The 16,896-nt window shown below is 42.8% G+C and overlaps 1 protein-coding gene and 1 pseudogene across 3 annotated transcripts; both read left to right on the plus strand.

Annotated features, from left to right (window-relative positions):
* Positions 1-5: 5 nt before the first annotated feature.
* Positions 6-9,263, plus strand: LOC139373275 (GDP-Man:Man(3)GlcNAc(2)-PP-Dol alpha-1,2-mannosyltransferase-like). 3 transcript variants are annotated; one of them, XM_071113608.1, is made up of 6 exons: positions 837-2,406; positions 2,700-2,905; positions 5,214-5,435; positions 6,198-6,569; positions 7,034-7,611; positions 8,028-9,263. In XM_071113608.1, the coding sequence occupies exons 3-6, from the start codon at positions 5,254-5,256 to the stop codon at positions 8,309-8,311; spliced, it is 1,416 nt and encodes a 471-aa protein (XP_070969709.1). In that variant the 5' UTR covers positions 837-2,406; positions 2,700-2,905; positions 5,214-5,253; the 3' UTR covers positions 8,312-9,263. The 3 variants fall into 3 exon arrangements, with proteins under 3 accessions (XP_070969706.1, XP_070969705.1, XP_070969709.1); XM_071113605.1 differs by having other exon boundaries at positions 6-2,905; XM_071113604.1 differs by lacking the exon at positions 2,700-2,905 and having other exon boundaries at positions 824-912.
* A 419-nt stretch (positions 9,264-9,682) lies between these two features.
* Positions 9,683-13,441, plus strand: LOC139372280 (secreted phosphoprotein 24-like; annotated as a pseudogene).
* The last annotated feature ends 3,455 nt before the right edge of the window (positions 13,442-16,896 follow it).

Genomic DNA, 16,896 nt, shown 5'->3' on the forward strand with positions numbered 1-16,896 from the left:
GAGAGAGAGAGATCTGTGTTGATTTAGCCAGAGTAAAGTCTAAGTTAAACTTTACTTTTTCGAGGAGAGCTTTGGGCTGCTTTGCAATAACAGTGAGCTGTTTACTACACCATGACCCCCCCCCCCCCAAAAAAAAAGATTCAATAATATAGGTCTTTCTTTTCAAACCTTTCCACGCCTTGAAATTATATATTGTAATTTATTTGGGTTAAACTTTATCCTGGAACTGCCTTTAGCCAGAAAAGAATTTTCTTAAGCTAGGCCTAATATTTGCTTTGGTAGGTCTACAGAATATTGTATATTCATTATGCAAAATCTGTCAGCTCACAGACAAATTCACTGTGCTACACCCAATGACGTATATAAACCATAGATTGCAATTTGTTATTTATTGGCCATTGAGAGGCTTTGAAGCCACCAGACGGCCATGTTGGCCACCAGTCGGCCGTATTCTACAGCATTTCAATTTCAAGGTTTCAAGGACATATTACATGTTGTTGTTGTTGTTGTTGTTTTTTTGTAGTGGGGACATTAATATTAGTACTCTTAAAAAAATACTTTAATACTTTTTGATTTATTTTATGTTTAGCACACAGAATATAATTTAAAAGTATGCATTAAGGTGTCTGTAATAGAATAAACGTGAAAAACGAATGTAGACATTAATAAATTACTTTCTATAGCTTCCAAAATATTTGGTACAATTGAGGAGTGCCAAAATGATTTTATGCACATCATTCACTACACCAGGTGGCGCTATGCTCTCACCGAGGTATAATAAGAACGGACGCGCTAACCTAAAATAAAAACCAACCAACCAAACTTGCAGCACAAACATTTCCGGTTTGGAGGTTGTGTTGTCAAGATGTCTGTCCATGATCAACTTGCTCAATGTTTGTGTGATCTAATCAGGTTGGATTTTTTTTTTAATGTACATCTTTATCTAATGATGTTAGATATTTGCCCAGTTAACTAGACAAAACATTGTGCTATTTATTGTTTTAGTCAGCTAGCTAGGCATTATCGCTAACCAGCTGGCTAGCTAATTAGCTGTCAACAGCAGTACATCACCTACGTTACAGTTAGCTAACGTTAAGCCAGCTATTATTTTATCACAAGTAATTCATAGCTTATGTTTATCAATGTCGACTCGTGTCATTTTTCTTAAGTCGTGTCTTGTTGCTCATGGAATGTAGCAAGTCGTGTCTTGTTGCTCATGGAATGTAGCTAGCTAGGTCTCAAACTCTTATTCGTGGCGTAGGGTTTTCAGCGCTTAGCTTCGCCCACGCAGTAAGTTTGGGTGGCTGCATATGAACTACAATTCCGACGCTGTGTGTTTTGACGTTTAGAAACGTCAATCATCGCTTGCAAAATGGTTTTTGAAACACGCTGATATGCCACCCCTTATCTTTCATGTCAACTAGAAAGATGCATACAAAATAGTTACTGTAGTAGTTTTACACATCCATAATCCACATCCCCCATCCCCTTAACACTAGTTAAGTCATAAACCCTGCCTATTTCTACAATGTATCTTTTTAAATATCTGATTTTAAACCTAACCTTAACCTCTAACATTATACCTAACCATAAATTAAGAACACAAAGCACATTTTTTATTTTCATGAATTTTTACAATAGCCAATTTTGACTTTGTATTTGTGGTAAGTGACAACCAGATGTCTGCCTATTTCTTCAGTCTTCTGTAAACAAGCAAAGGTAACATGGAGATATGGCCATGTGAGAACACTAGCACTATCAAGATGTGTAATAATTTAACCATTTTGTTTTTTGAAAATGATTTCTGATATGAAAGATACGTTCATTATGTTTCCATAACCGTACCGCAAGCAATGTGTTTAAGCATTCAGAATGATCGTCGGGGATCTTAACAATCCTCCCCTGGCCAGAATATACTATCCTCAATAGGGTATATCAGCACGTTTTGTAAACCAGTTTGAAAGCCATGATTATTTACGTTTCTAACGTTAATACACAGCGTCGGAATTGGAGCCAATGGTGGGCGATTGTAACCGCTGAAATCCTACGTGCGAAGGTTTTTCTAAAGCAAACTTTTGGTATAGATAGGGTCGGAAACTTTCCAGTAAATTTCCAGATTTCCCCCGGAAATGTTCTATGGGAAGTTAAGTCTGGGAATTTAGCTTAAATTCAACAAAAAAGTTAGCATATAACAGTGAACCTTTTTTGTGGGATACAGGAGGCAATTCTAGGTCTTGTGGCATATTTTGGTTAAACTGTCCCCAATTAAATGGAATTGCAACCCTCTGCATGCACAGTGTATTCTTCCATCACATGTACAGTTGATTCTCAAGATCTTGCACAATAATGAGATGCTATTGAGCCCACACTACTACACTGTCTGAGCCAAGGACTGCATGCTTTCTGGTAAGTTTTGATTACAATGCAGGGTGGGGTGAATATATTTTATGACATGCATGATTTTTTTGTTAACTAGTAAATACAGCCTGGAACTAACTTATTAACAATTTCTGCTAGTTCGTTTTTGCTACCATGTGGGTTTTAGCTTGCTTGAGCTTGCTAACTGAGGAGTGTTACTTCACCTGTTTCCATACATGTTTAATTTTAAAACATGTATCTTACAAAGGAGTTGTTTTAATCTAGCTATCTGTACATGGAATTGTATTTGTTTTGTTTTTTACTCATTTTTTTCTTTGCAGGAAAATGCCACAGGCACTATCTGATGTGTGGAGACATTTCACTGCAGCTAATGTAGACAGAAAAGTGGTGTACATTTGAAAATACTATGCCAAATTATATGTAAAGAATGCAACAAAGATGCAGAATCATCTGGCCAAGTGCATAAAGTTCCCTCAGCGCTCTCAACAAGCAACCTCTGACAAAAGTCCCTCTACTTTTATTCAAGGTGAAAATGATGAATCGACACCTTATCGATAGCAACAGCTCATGGTCCTCCTGGAATTTTGACTCAATGGAGGAACATAGTCAGAGAAATGCTGATGAATGTCTTGCTCGAGCTGTGTATGCAACTGGTTCACCTCTTGATGCTCACAGGCAATGTGTATTGGAAGAGATTTCTGAATGTTCTTCGCCCAGCATACACCCCTCCAACCAGACATTTTCTATCTACTGATTTGCTGGATGCAGAGTTCAAGTGAAGGTCAATCAAATCGAAGAGAAAGCAGACTGTATTGCAATCATCTTTGATGGGTGGTCGAATGTTCGGCCATGGAATAATTAACGACAATCTCCTCCCCTCAACCGGTATTCTACAAGAGCACAGACACACGGGACAACAGACACACCTGTCTCTACGTTGCAGATGAGCTTAAGGCAGTCATCAATGACCTTGGACCACAGAAGGTATTTGCACTGGTGACAGACAATGCTGCGAACATGAAGGCTGCTTGGTCTAAAGTGGAGGAGTCCTACCCTCAAATCACACCCATTGGCTGTGCTGCTCATGCATTGAATCTGCTCCTCAAGGACTTCGTGGCACTGAAGACAATGGGATACACTCTACAAGAGAGCCAAGGAAATGGTAAAGTATGTAAAGGGTCATCAAGTTATAGCAGTAATATACCTCACTAAGCAATGTGAGAAGCATAAGAGCACCACATTGAAGCTGCCCAGCAACACCCATTGGGGTGGTGTTGTCATTATGTTTGACAGTCTCCTGGAGGGGAAGGAGTCTCTCCAAGAAATGTCCATATCACAGTCTGCCGATAAGGACAGCCCCATCAAGAGGATCCTCCTGGATTATGTATTTTGGGAGAGAGTGGTAAGCAGCCTGAAACTCCTAAAACCTATGGCAGTAGCCATTGCATGGATTGAGGGAGACAATACCATCCTGTCTGATGTTCAGACTCTGCTTGCAGATGTAAGAGAATAAATACGTACTGCCCTGCCCACTTCACTGTTCCTCCAAGCAGAGGAAACTGCAGTTCTGAAATCCATCAAAAAGCGTGAAGACTTCTGCCTGAAGCCCATACACGCCACAGCGTACATGTTGGACCCCAAGTATGCTGGCAAGGGCATCCTGTCTGGTGCAGAGATCAATAAGGCCTATGGTGTCATCACTACTGTGTCTCGCCACCTTGGCCTGGATGAGGGCAATGTTCTTGGCAGTCTGGCGAAGTACAATATGGTAGTCGTGCCAACATATCTCATCAGCCACTTGGTGGAAGGGACTTTGTGGATCTGAGGATCTTTCCCCTGTTGCCTCCATCCTCCAAATCCCACCAACATCAGGTGCCTCAGAGCGCAACTGGTCTTTGTTTGGGAACACCCACCAAAGCACGCAACAGGCTGACCAATACAAGGTTTGAAAAATTGGTGGCCATCTGGGCAAATTTGAGTTTTTTTTTTTAGGCTGACAACGAGCCATCCTCAACAAGGTTGGAAAGTGACAGGGAAGATGAGGCCTCAGAGTCTGATGTTCAAGAGGTGGACATTGAGGAGGTCCAGGGAAAAGGCATGGAAGCCTGAGAGGAAGAGCTTTAATTTCTAGACTATCATTTTATGTTTATGTATGTTTATGTATGTTGAAAACACTTTTGGGCATTGGGGGTCATTCAATATCCCTTTCTTTTGGTGTTCAGTGAAATCATCCCATGTGAAGAGTCAACTCATTTAAAGTTCAATTCGTAGCTAAATAATTTTATTTATATTGGGAGGATTTTATAATTTGCAATTAGGTCTACTTATATGGTAAAAGGTTTATGTTTCTGTCTCCATATGATATTGTAAATATATCCAATGCAAAAAACATCTACATTAGATTCCGTAAATTCCCATATATTCCCACGGAAAGTTTCCACCTTAAGTGTAGATTATCAGTTTAACAGGGTTCCTGGGCCTTGTTCAGTAGTAACGTTTGGCAAACGTTGTGGAACGTTGCAGGTAGAAATGTCATGAATAGAGCTGCTATAGCTCATATGGCTCTCTTTTTCTACATGTCAGAGCGGTATGTTTGCTCTAGCTAGCTACATATCTGAGCATTCAGTGGGAAAATAACAGATGGTTGCAGATAGAAATGGCATAAATACAGCTGATGTGATTCCACATTCTACAAGTCAGAGATGCGTGATTGTTCTTGCTACATTATATATTTCTATCTGAACGTTACACAACGTTGTCTTACTGAATTGGCCTTACCTTTTCTGTAGAGCAGGTCTGTCACCTTATCTCTTATAGTTCTCTCATTACCCCAGGTTGTTGTGGACATTGCTTCTGCCATGCGTGTTTCTGTGCATGCTCCTGACCGCCACCCTGGTCGTGCTTGTCATGGGGGTGCGCGTGTGGCTGCAGGCAAACAGGAACGCACGGCGAGCGCGTGATGGGCGTCCCACGGTGGCTTTCTTTCACCCGTACTGCAACGCGGGAGGTGGTGGCGAGAGAGTGCTGTGGTGTGCCCTCAGAGCTTTGCAGAATAGGTAAGGGAAAATTGCACTTTCAATGTATGTCGTTGCACCTTGACTAAGCTAAGCCACACCAGCTAATAATCACCAGTGACTAATAATATTATTATTGTAAACTGGGTGGTTCGAGCCCTGAATGCTGATTGGCTGACAGTTGTGGTGTATACCACCGGTATGACAAAACATTCATTTCTACTGCACTAATTACGTTGGTAACCAGTTTATAATTGCAATAAGGCACCTTGGGGGTATTGTGTTGCGTTGTGCATAAGAAAAGCCTCGGGCCTTATTGCTTAATAATAATATTCCTAGCTATAGGATGTTACTACATATTGCTCAGTGCATTCAGCATGAATAATATACTTTGGTGGATTATCTACCGAATCTCAGCTTGCTACCTGTTTCTCAAGCATTATGTTGATTAGAATGTTCACACAGTGAAAAAACCCATATCCAACAGTAATTCGTTGCCATGTTCATTAGGCACCAAAGGGAAGAAAAAGGATTGGAACAGGGAGGGACTTAACGCCCATTTTAATTTCCCCTTGCGTAACATTTTCTGTATTGTGCCCTAATGAACATCTCCCAGTCTTCCACATTAATTCACTCACCTGGGTCATATTCACTAGGAACCAAATGGAAGCAAACAGACCCACAGGGAAGGGAAGTACAACCAACTGTACTTTTACAATAAACTTTTTTTGTTGCAAAACGTTATCCATTGCAAAGGGTTTGCTACTGTATCCAATAATAAATATGGTCTTCTCCATGTCATAGGTACCAAGATGTCAACTTCATGGTGTACACGGGTGACCAGGGTGTGACGAACCAGCAGATTCTTGATGGCGCCCGGCGGCGCTTCAACATCCTTTTACCTCGACCCGTCCAGTTTGTCTTCCTCAAACACCGCCTGTTGGTCGAGGCCAGCCTCTTCCCCCACTTCACTCTGATTGGTCAAAGTGTAGGCTCAATCTTCCTTGGTTGGGAAGCCCTTACGGAGTTTGTCCCAGATGTCTACATCGACTCCATGGGTTACGCCTTCACTCTGCCTGTGTTTAAATACCTAGGGGGTTGTCACGTGGCTAGCTACGTGCACTACCCCACCATCAGCACAGACATGCTGTCGGTGGTGCGCGAGAGGAACCCCAGGTAGGTAATCGTCTCAGAACCCTGTTTCTCACTACAGACCCCTGGCCCCCGAGACAGTCAAACTAGGATAATATACCCAGGTCCATATCGGAATGCGCTTTAGCAAATGCCTCTCTGCCGATTATTGTCAATGTCACACTCTGACTACCATGGCATGACAATGTTAGTCAGAAAAGTTAGCTAAAAAGTCACCTACAGATCTGGACTAGGCTAAGATCAAATCAGGCTAAGGAGAAATTGGGAATACTCTGGAAACTTACAAGCACTATCTAACACGTAGCACCGCTGTCATTGTTTTGACTGTCATCAAACCTGCATCAATCAGCGTTGTAACTTAGGTCCACTTTCCGCTATATCATTGACATCAGGGTATGACTTCCCCTTGTTGTTTATTCTTCCCTTCACCTGATCCTATCATGTTATCATTTACCATTCCCTAACCAACCTCCCCCCTATGTTTCCAGGTTCAACAACGCAGACTACATCTCCAACAACCTGTTCCTGAGCGCGGTCAAGGTTGTCTACTACTGCCTGCTGGCGCTGCTCTATGGTCTGGCCGGCTCCTGCAGCGACGTGGTCATGGTCAACTCCAGCTGGACCCTGAACCACATCCTGACCCTATGGCGAGCGACCAACCGCACCTGCCTAGTCTTCCCGCCCTGCGACACCCGCGCCTTCCTCCAGCTCCCGTTGGACTCGGACTCGGACCGGAAGTGCCATTCCATCGTTTCCATTGGTCAGTTTCGACCGGAGAAGGACCATCGGCTTCAGATTCGCGCCTTCCGGAAGGTGCTGCAGAAGAAAGAAGCGGGGCTAGTTGCAGGGCCGGGAGGAAGGGAGTCGCTGAGGTTGGTGCTGATTGGTGGATGCCGGAACCAAGAGGATGAGGATAGGGTGTTGATGCTGAGAGGTCTGTGCCAGGAGCTGGGCGTGGCGGACAGGGTGGAGTTTAAACTCAACGTGCCGTTTGAGGAGCTGAAGAGGGAGTTGGGGGAAGCTACGGTGGGACTGCACACCATGTGGAACGAACACTTCGGGATAGGTAAAAACAGAAGTACCATCATTCTATACAACTGTCATTTATATTATTCAACAGCTGGAGTGGCTATTATTCCAAAGCAAAGCACTCGTTCTCTACATTCCCAACATTTAGTACTGTATAATCCTGTACTGACTGGAGTCTCATACGCCTATATTCAACAGCCCATTCTGAAATTGTAGTACATTGTTCTGTTACAATATGCTTTTGTTAATCCTCCTCTTTATAAAAATAAAAGATGAAGGCATACAGGCATTTTTAACACCCATAGCAAGTTTCTCAAAATGTCTGGGTTGCTAGCCAGGTGGCTGTGGATGCTAAAATGCTATTTTCAGTGTTCAATATACATGCAGTATATTGTAATGTAATGTGTCTAACTTTAAAGCCAACACTTACCCTCTGCTCTCCTCTGCTCTCAGGGGTGGTGGAGTGCATGGCGGCTGGGACCGTCGTCCTGGCCCACAAGTCTGGAGGCCCCAGGCTGGACATTGTGGTGCCCTACGAGGGCCGCCAGACGGGCTTCCTGGCCGAGGATGAGGACGGCTATGCAGACGCCATTGAGCGCATCCTGGCCCTGTCACCCTCGGCCCGCCTGGAGATCCGACGCAACGCCCGCCTCTCGGTCACCCGCTTCTCCGACCAGGAGTTTGAGGCCTGCTTCCTGGCCGCCATGGAGCCTCTCATGGGGACACTGGAGCGATGAGGGGGGTGGGTGGAAGTGTGTCACGCTCATGGGTGTGCGCGTGCATGCATACTAGCCATTCTTTTAGTTGACATAGGATACAGTTTGTGTTAAAATGCACCAGGAATACGTTGACTTAAATGAAAGATGTATTTATTGACGCGTCAGTCCAGGCGTCCACTCTCTTTCTAGAGGGTCTTAAATGTTTAGTATTTGTTTTGTTTTCAAGACCCATTACATTTTTCCAGTGTATTTTGTACTTGAGGCATAACATTTTTAGTGCTCGTCTAGCCTCCCAAGTTCCCCGTCTCGATTGTCAACGCATACAGAGAGCTGGCTGGTAGACTAGATTAGTGCTCGTCTAGCAAGGACTGGACAACTGTGATTTTGATGGTATTCCAGGTTGTCTTTTTTTCAGTCAAACTACAAATATCAGAAGATTAAGATAATTAGGTGGGTGCTTACATTTGTATTATTTCACACGTGTGAATTGGAAATTGTTTATATCCAACGCAGTCAGGGATCAGCCGTTATTGACGGCAACCCTGGAGCAGATGCCTTGCTCACGGGCATGTCGACATATTTTTTTCACCTAGTTGGCTCGGGATTTGAACCAGCGACCTCTGTTACTGGCCCAACGCTCCTAACCGCTAGGCTACATATAGTGTTTAATGTGGTTCTTGGGATGTGAAACATCTCTAGGCATTGTGAGATCTGATCTCTTGTGTAGTGTGTGACTACAAAAAAAAGACTACCTGGAATGACAGCAGTGTCTGACTGTCTTTGATGAGGACCAAACTCTGTTCACTGACATCGTTGAGCGAGAGGGTGGTGACGAGCCTGTAGAGACTAACTTTACAAATATGATGACTGCTGTGATATTTAAAAATGTTAAGTAACAATCTTAATTAACTAGAAATGCCGTTCTGTATCCTAAGTAGGAAGTTTTTTTTATATTAAAACGTTTATAAAATACATTGGTTTTGTCATCTTTAGTGCAATTATAAATTGTTCAAGCATTTGAGTGCAAACATGAATAGGACAATCAGAAAACTGTTGTAGCAGTCTACTTGCAAGCAAACTTGTGTTTTTTAGCACTGCCTTCGCACATGGCGGATATTTGAAGGTTTTACTTGCAATTATTGTGAAATGTAGTTGTTTGCACTGATTTGTAAGATGGTAAGTGCATCTGGTAAATGAACATGTGGCAAGTTTAGTTCCAGGAAGAAGACCACTTGAAAGTAATGAGATTTCCGCCTGTAGGTCAATACTGTTGGCATTGAAATAAACCCAAAGCACTAAGGTTAGTGGAAGGGACAGTGCCTGATCGTACTGTATTTAAGGAATGGGGGAGTTGATGATCGAGGTGCTTTGTTTTATGCTAGACAGAAGATGAAGTGGTGTGTTCTCATGCTGGCCTTGCTGCAGTCTTTGTGCTGCTCAGGTAAGTGATATACAATCCTTTCAGGTGTAGAACTCAATTTTGCAGCTGGTTCTAATAGTGCTTCTACACATGCCTCAGTCCATTTGATTTTGTTCATACACGTCATCACATGCATTAAGATCTATCTTCTCTTCCAGGTAGTTAATTTGGGATAAAGGAGACAAACTGTCTGAAGAGCTCTGGAGAAGACTCACAGAGATGTACTTTCAGAGTGGGACCTTTGTGGTGAGACTCGATCCTCGATTATTGGCCAAAGATCTGATTTGTCAGGACCAATTAGAGAAAAAAAAAATCAGAATTGGGCTACATGTGTCATCTCAATCTTCGACCAGACAAACAGCTACATAAACTGCAGTAGCTGTATTTTACATCAATATGAGCAAATTGTTTGGTCGTAGACTACTGTGGTAGTCGGATAAAGGGTTTGTGAGGTTCATCTATAAACTGATGGTTTTTAGGACATTCTCAACTGTTGACAGACTCCACACACTGTTGATTTTGGCATGGGATGCTGTTTGTGTGACAGACAGGGGAGAACAGAATGTCACCAAATTAGTTTCTCTGCCTTGACCATTCCAACAGGACTGGTGCCTGTTATAAAAGCTAGATTTAGAAACGCTAAAGATATAGATTTTTAGATAGAGAAGCCTTCATTGTGTACTAGCATAGTGATCAAAGTGCTTTATTGTATGCCCATTTACTTAACTACCAGTAATCCTCCCCTCCCTCCCACCTCCTGCACAACACGTGTGTGTGCAGAGCTCACTCAGGTTGTGTCCCTGAACTGTGGCCAGGACACCGCCGAGTCCAGTAGTGAAGAGGTGAGAGAGAGAGGGGGGGGGGGGTTGCCCAACAGATTAAGAGAAATAAAGGGTGTTTTCACATTAGTCCTCTTTAAAATAATCCATCTCAGTCCTCTTTAAAGTGAGCTCTGGGGATTTGAATGAGGACTCGGCTCCTTTGGGAGTCCTTTTTGCATTCAAATTGCTATGCTTAGAAAATAACCAAGATTTTTCAAAAATGTACTCATAACATCAGAACCGGTTATCGAACAGCCAGGGGTTTCCCTACATACATTTTGGAAGTTAATGTCGTTTGCATTTAGTTACAAAATTAAATGTACATGTAAAAATTACTGGTAAAAGGATAAATGGCAGAACAATAACTGCAGATTAAATAATGCTGTAATTGGGCTCCCGGGTGGCGCAGCATCTCAGTCCCTGGTTCGAATACAGGCGGTGTCCCATAGGGCGGCGCACAATTGGCCCAGCGTCATCGGCCCGGGGGAGGCTGTCAGAATTTATTCTTAACTGACTTGCGTAGTTAAATAAAAGTTTACATTTAAAAAATAAAACTGGGATAAGCAATTTCCTAAATGTGTCAAGTGCAACATCTGTGTGCGCGTCTCATTACACTACATCAACAACAGGAATCACTACCAAACTTATTGTATGACCTCATACACTATTTTAGGCCCAGCCTTTGGAACTTTAGTTTTCCTAGCTATGGCTACTATACTATGATCACTACATCCAATGGATCTGGATACTGCTTTCAAGCACATTTCTGCAGCATTAGTAAAGATGTGATCAACATGTGCTGTTTAACTACCCTGGTAGGTTGACTAATAACCTGAACCAGGTTGCAGACACTGGTTACAGTTTGAAGCTTTTTCTTGATTGGGCAGCTTGATGAAAGAAAATATACATCTGTTGGTATCACATGCATTTCACACGTTATCCAGATACTGACTGTTAGCACTTGGTGTATAGCAGCTTCTCACAAGAATGGGCTTTAGGTGAGGCAGGTGAACCTGTAGCCATATGACTTCAATAGTATTTAACATGGGATCTCCTCAAATCTGTACAGGAATGTGGTTCTGAATAGAAACACCACCACCACTGGCATTTCTGGAAATGTTTTAACCTTCTATTGCTACCACTATCAAAAGGTATTGTCTGCGTTTCAGAGATACTAGCAAGCTATTCATTTTATTAACCTTGTTTTTTAAGCTACATACAGTGGGGCAAAAAAGTAATTGTGCAAGTTCTCCCACTTGAAAATTACAGGCCTCATCTTTTTATCATAGGTACACTTCAACTATGACAGACAAAATGAGAAGAAAAAAAATCCAGAACATCACATTGTAGGATTTTTTATGAATTGATTTGCAAATTATGGTGGAAAATAAGTATTTGGTCACCTACAAACAAGCAAGATTTCTGGCTCTCACAGACCTGTAACGTCTTCAAGAGGCTTCTCTGTCCTCCACTCGTTACCTGTATTAATGGCACCTGTTTGAACTTGTTATCAGTATAAAAGACACCTGTCCACAAGCTCAAACAGTCAAACTCCACTATGGCCAAGACCAAAGAGCTGTCAAAGGACACCAGAAACACAATTGTAGACCTGCACCAGGCTGGGAAGACTGAATCTGCAATAGGTAAGCAGCTTGGTTTGAAGAAATCAACTGTGGGAGCAATTATTAGGAAATGGAAGACATACAAGACCACTGATAATCTCCCTTGATCTGGGGCCCCACGCAAGATCTCACCCCGTGGGGTCAAAATGATCACAAGAACGGTGAGCAAAAATCCCAGAACCACACGGGGGGACCTAGTGAATGACCTGCAGAGAGCTGGGACCAAAGTAACAGCCTACCATCAGCAAGGGCATTGAAGATGAAACGTGGCTGGGTCTTTCAGCATGACAATGATCCCAAACACACCGCCCGGGCAACGAAGGAGTGGCTTCGTAAGAAGCATTTCAACGTCCTGGAGTGGCCTAGCCAGTCTCCAGATCTCAACCCCATAGAAAATCTTTGGAGGGAGTTGAAAGTCCGTTTTGCCCAGCAACAGTCCCAAAACATCACTGCTCTAGAGGAGATCTGCATGGAGGAATGGGCCAAAATACCAGCAACAGTGTGTGAAAACCTTGTGAAAACTTACAGAAAACATTTGACCTCTGTCATTGCCAACAAAGGGTATATAAAAGTATTGAGAAACTTGTTATTGACCAAATACTTAAATTCATTAAAAATCCTACAATGTGATTTTCTGGATTTTTTTTCTCATTTTGTCTCATAGTTGAAGTGTACCTATGATAAATTACAGGCCTCATCTTTTTAAGTGGGAGAACTTGCACAATTGGTGGCTGACTAAATACTTTTTTGCCCTACTATGTTAACGTGGGCTATTTGTAGACGCATTTCTTGAAATGAGGGCAAAATCGGAATGTAGACAAGACCAGGACAAAGGATTCATGTTTACACCAGGTATAAACAGAGCTAAAGTGTAGCTGGGCCATACAGAAAAAATAACTAAATCCAGATTCTCTATCAACAGAACTCCACGAGTAAGAGGCAGCAGTTGAATGTGTAACAATTTGGGAACAGGGGTAAGCAAACCTAGCCTGTTCCCAGATCTGCTATTGTGGTCTTTATCTCCTTTGGTCAGTCGGCAAGATGGCACAAACAGATCTAGGGACCAGGCTAAAGCAAATCTGCTTCAGTTGACACCAATGTATAGAACACTAAAAAAAATCACTGTGCTAACCAAAATGATGTATTGCTGCAGGCCCTGCCCTGCCTGTGCCTGGCATCTGAGGCCCCTCTCTTTCCCAGCCACACTTTCTCCAGACAGGAAATGGAGCCTCTGCTGTCGCCTCTTGGGATCAGCTTCGGCAACCACCTGGAGTATATTCAGTGATGTGAAACGTTCCGAGTGTTGCAGATAGAATAGTGAATTGTCAGCTCTATACATTACAATTCTGACAGACAACCATATCTGTTCTACACCATACAATTCTATAACGTGACATTCTCCTGATCAGGCCCTGACAGTACTCGTTGGAAAGAAGGGAGGTTCTGATGGTGGCGATGGAACGTGAGCTAATTTCCAATTAAATTGATTACTCGTCTGAATGTGAGTCGTCATTCATTTTCATGTTCAGTAAATGAGACATACAAGCCTCCCGGATTTAATAGATCATTTCTAAGAATGACAAATGATCCACTGTCCATCGTGATTGAAAGACAGATGCAGGGTGATCCTGTGTATGCAGACCACAAGAGAGCACTCAAAGCCCATCAACCCAGAGCTACATTCCCTCTTATCAAAGATAGTGTTTGTCTGCGTTTATACAGGCAGCCCAATTATGATATTTTGCCCCATTATTGGAAATAGAGCTCATTTGACTAGTCAAAAGACCGTTTAATGGAAAATAAGAATTGGATGGCCTGAGTGTACAAAACATTAGGAACACCTTTCTAATATTGAGTTGCAACCCCTTTTGCCCTCAATTCGTCAGGGCATGGACTCAAAGGTGTTGAAAGCGTTCCACAGGGATGCTGGCACATGTTGACTCCAATGCTTCCCACGGTTGTGTCAAGTTGATTGGATGTCCTTTGGGTAGTGGCCCATTCCTGATACACACAGCAGACAGGTGCTTCTACACCTGCATTGCTTGCTGTTTGGGGTTTCAGGCTGGGTTTCTGTACAGCACTTTGAGATATCAGCTGATGTACGAAGGGCTATATAAAAATAAATAACATTAGATATGAAACGGTTGAGTGTGAAAAACCCAGCAGCGTTGCAGTTCTTGACACCCTGATACCTACTACCATAACCTGTTTAAAAGGAACTTAAGTATTTTGTCTTGCCCATTCACCCTCTGAATGGCACACAATCCACATCTCAATTGTCTCTAGGCTTAAAAATCCTTCTTTAACCTGTCTCCTCCCCTTTATCGACATTGATTGAAGTGGATTTTTAACAAGTGACATCAATAAAGGATCATAGCTTTCACCTGGTTCGTCTCATAGAAAGAGCAAGTGTTCCTAAATGTTTTGTACACAATGCTTATCATACCAGTGACGGGTATATAAATTAGCTCTTCTAGAATACAACAGGACACTAAGCCTAATTTAAAAAAAAAAGTTATTTCCTTGAAGTAACCACTGATCCAACATCACTGGATTTGTATAAGCAACCTCTCAATTGCATTGGTTACACTATATACAAAGTATGTGGACACCATTTCAAATGAGTGGAGTTGACCACTTCAGCCACACCTGTTGCTGACAGGTGTATAAAATCGAGCACACAGCCATGCATCCTCTGAAAGGCACACAATCCACATCTCAATTGTCTCTAGGCTTAAAAATCCATAGGCAAATATTGGCAGTAGAATGGCCTTAGGAAGAGCTTAGTGACTTTCAACGTGGCACTGTCAAGTCAGTTTGTAAAATGTCTGCCCTGCTAGAGCTGCCCTGGTCAACTGTAAGTGCTGTTATTGTGATGTGGAAACATCTAGGAGCAAAAACGTCTCAGCCACAAAGTGGTAGGCCACACAGGCTCTCAGAACGGGACCACCGAGTGCTAACGCATGTAGCGTGTAAAAATAGTCTGTCCTCAGTTGCAACACTCACTACCGAGTGTTGCAATATCAGCACAAGAACTGTTAGTCGGGAGCTTAATGAAATGTATTTCCATGGCCCAGCAGCCGCACACAAGCCTAAGATCACCATGCGCAATGCCAAGCGTCAGCTGGAGAGGTGTAAAGCTTTCCGCCATTGGACTCTGGAGCAGTGGAAACGTGTTCTCTGGAGTGATTAATCACACGTCACCATCTGGGTTTGGCGGATGCCAGGAGAGCGCTACCTGCCACAATACTGTGCCAATTGTAAAGTTTGGTGGAGGAGTAATAATGATCTGGGGCTGTTTTTCATGGTTCGGGCTATGCCCCTTAGTTCCATTGAAGGGAAATAACGCTACAGCATACAATGACATTCTAGACGATTCTGTGCTTCCAACTTTGTGGCAACAGTTTGGGGAAGGCCCCTTCCTGTTTCAGCATGACAATGCGTCCTTGCACAAAGCGAGGTCCATGTCGAGATCGGTGTGGAAGAACTTGACCGGCCTACACAGAGCCCTGACCTCAACCCCATTGAACACCTTTGGGATGAATTGGAACGCTGGCTGCGAGTCACGCCTAATCGCCTGGCCTCGCTAATACTGTTGTAGCTGAATGGAAGCAAGTCCCAGCAGCAATATTCCAGCATCTAGTGGAAAGCCTTCCCAGAAGAGTGTAGATAGTTGTAGCAGCAATGGTGGACCAACTCCATATCAATGCCCAGGATTTTGGAAAGATGTTTGACGAGCAGGTGTCCACATACTTTTGGTCATGTAGTGTATGTCAGATCAGTGACTACTTCAAGGAAGGAAGCATTAGATGCTCCAGCCTCAATCTTTAAGTTCCATTCTTTCACAACAGTAGACAAAGGTTAAAGGGACAATCTGAGATTGGTACATCCAATTCGACTTCTAAATCAATTATATATAGCCATTATTTTTGAATAATGCCTTGTGAGCTTAATAACACTTACCAAAATCAAAATATAAGCTTGTTTTACTCCATTGCAAAACGATAAACGCTGCAGATGTCGGTTAAATTGTAAATTACCTTATGGTGCATCGTTGACAGGCACAAGCAGAATGAATCCCAGCCCTGGTTAATCGTTTTAGTGGTTATATTGCTCCAGTCCCATTTCCTTAGCTATTTAGCAACAACAACAAAAAAGCTGTTTGAGTCCCAGATTGCCCCTTTAAGTTAACCAATACATTAACCATGTTGGTGATAAACAAGACACTGGGACATGGTCGAGGTATGATTTGAACATTTATATTGTGATCTTCGGTTTATATGCAAGTAGAGACATTTAGTCTGCAATCTCCCCCCGTTTTCTTCATTTGGCTCCCAAAATCAGAAACAACACTTCAATAATTTAATGCCTACTTCAGTTTGACATACTGCAAACCAACAACCTGAAAAGGATGATATTCAATCATGAAAATGCACAGGCTCTGGGGTGAAGTTTCCCCTAGGTACAGATCTAGGATCAGCTTCCCTGCCCCCAACCATTAGCGGCAAAAACGACCCAAGATCAGCAACTAGAGCCAACTTCACCAATACAGAGCAATGTAGATACGCAAGATTAATATGACAGCATGTGTGTCTAGTAGTGGTCCCTCAACATTCATGGTCCACTTGAGTTCAGTACGGGCAATTCAGCTTCGTGGTTATGGTCGCTATACTGTACCTATTGCTAACAATGGTGGGAACCGTAGCTAATGCTTATATCAATCCAATCCAGGATGTTCAC

The sequence above is a fragment of the Oncorhynchus clarkii genome, chromosome 18, assembly GCF_045791955.1.
Source record: "Oncorhynchus clarkii lewisi isolate Uvic-CL-2024 chromosome 18, UVic_Ocla_1.0, whole genome shotgun sequence".
In the NCBI taxonomy this organism is placed as follows: Eukaryota; Metazoa; Chordata; class Actinopteri; order Salmoniformes; family Salmonidae; genus Oncorhynchus; species Oncorhynchus clarkii.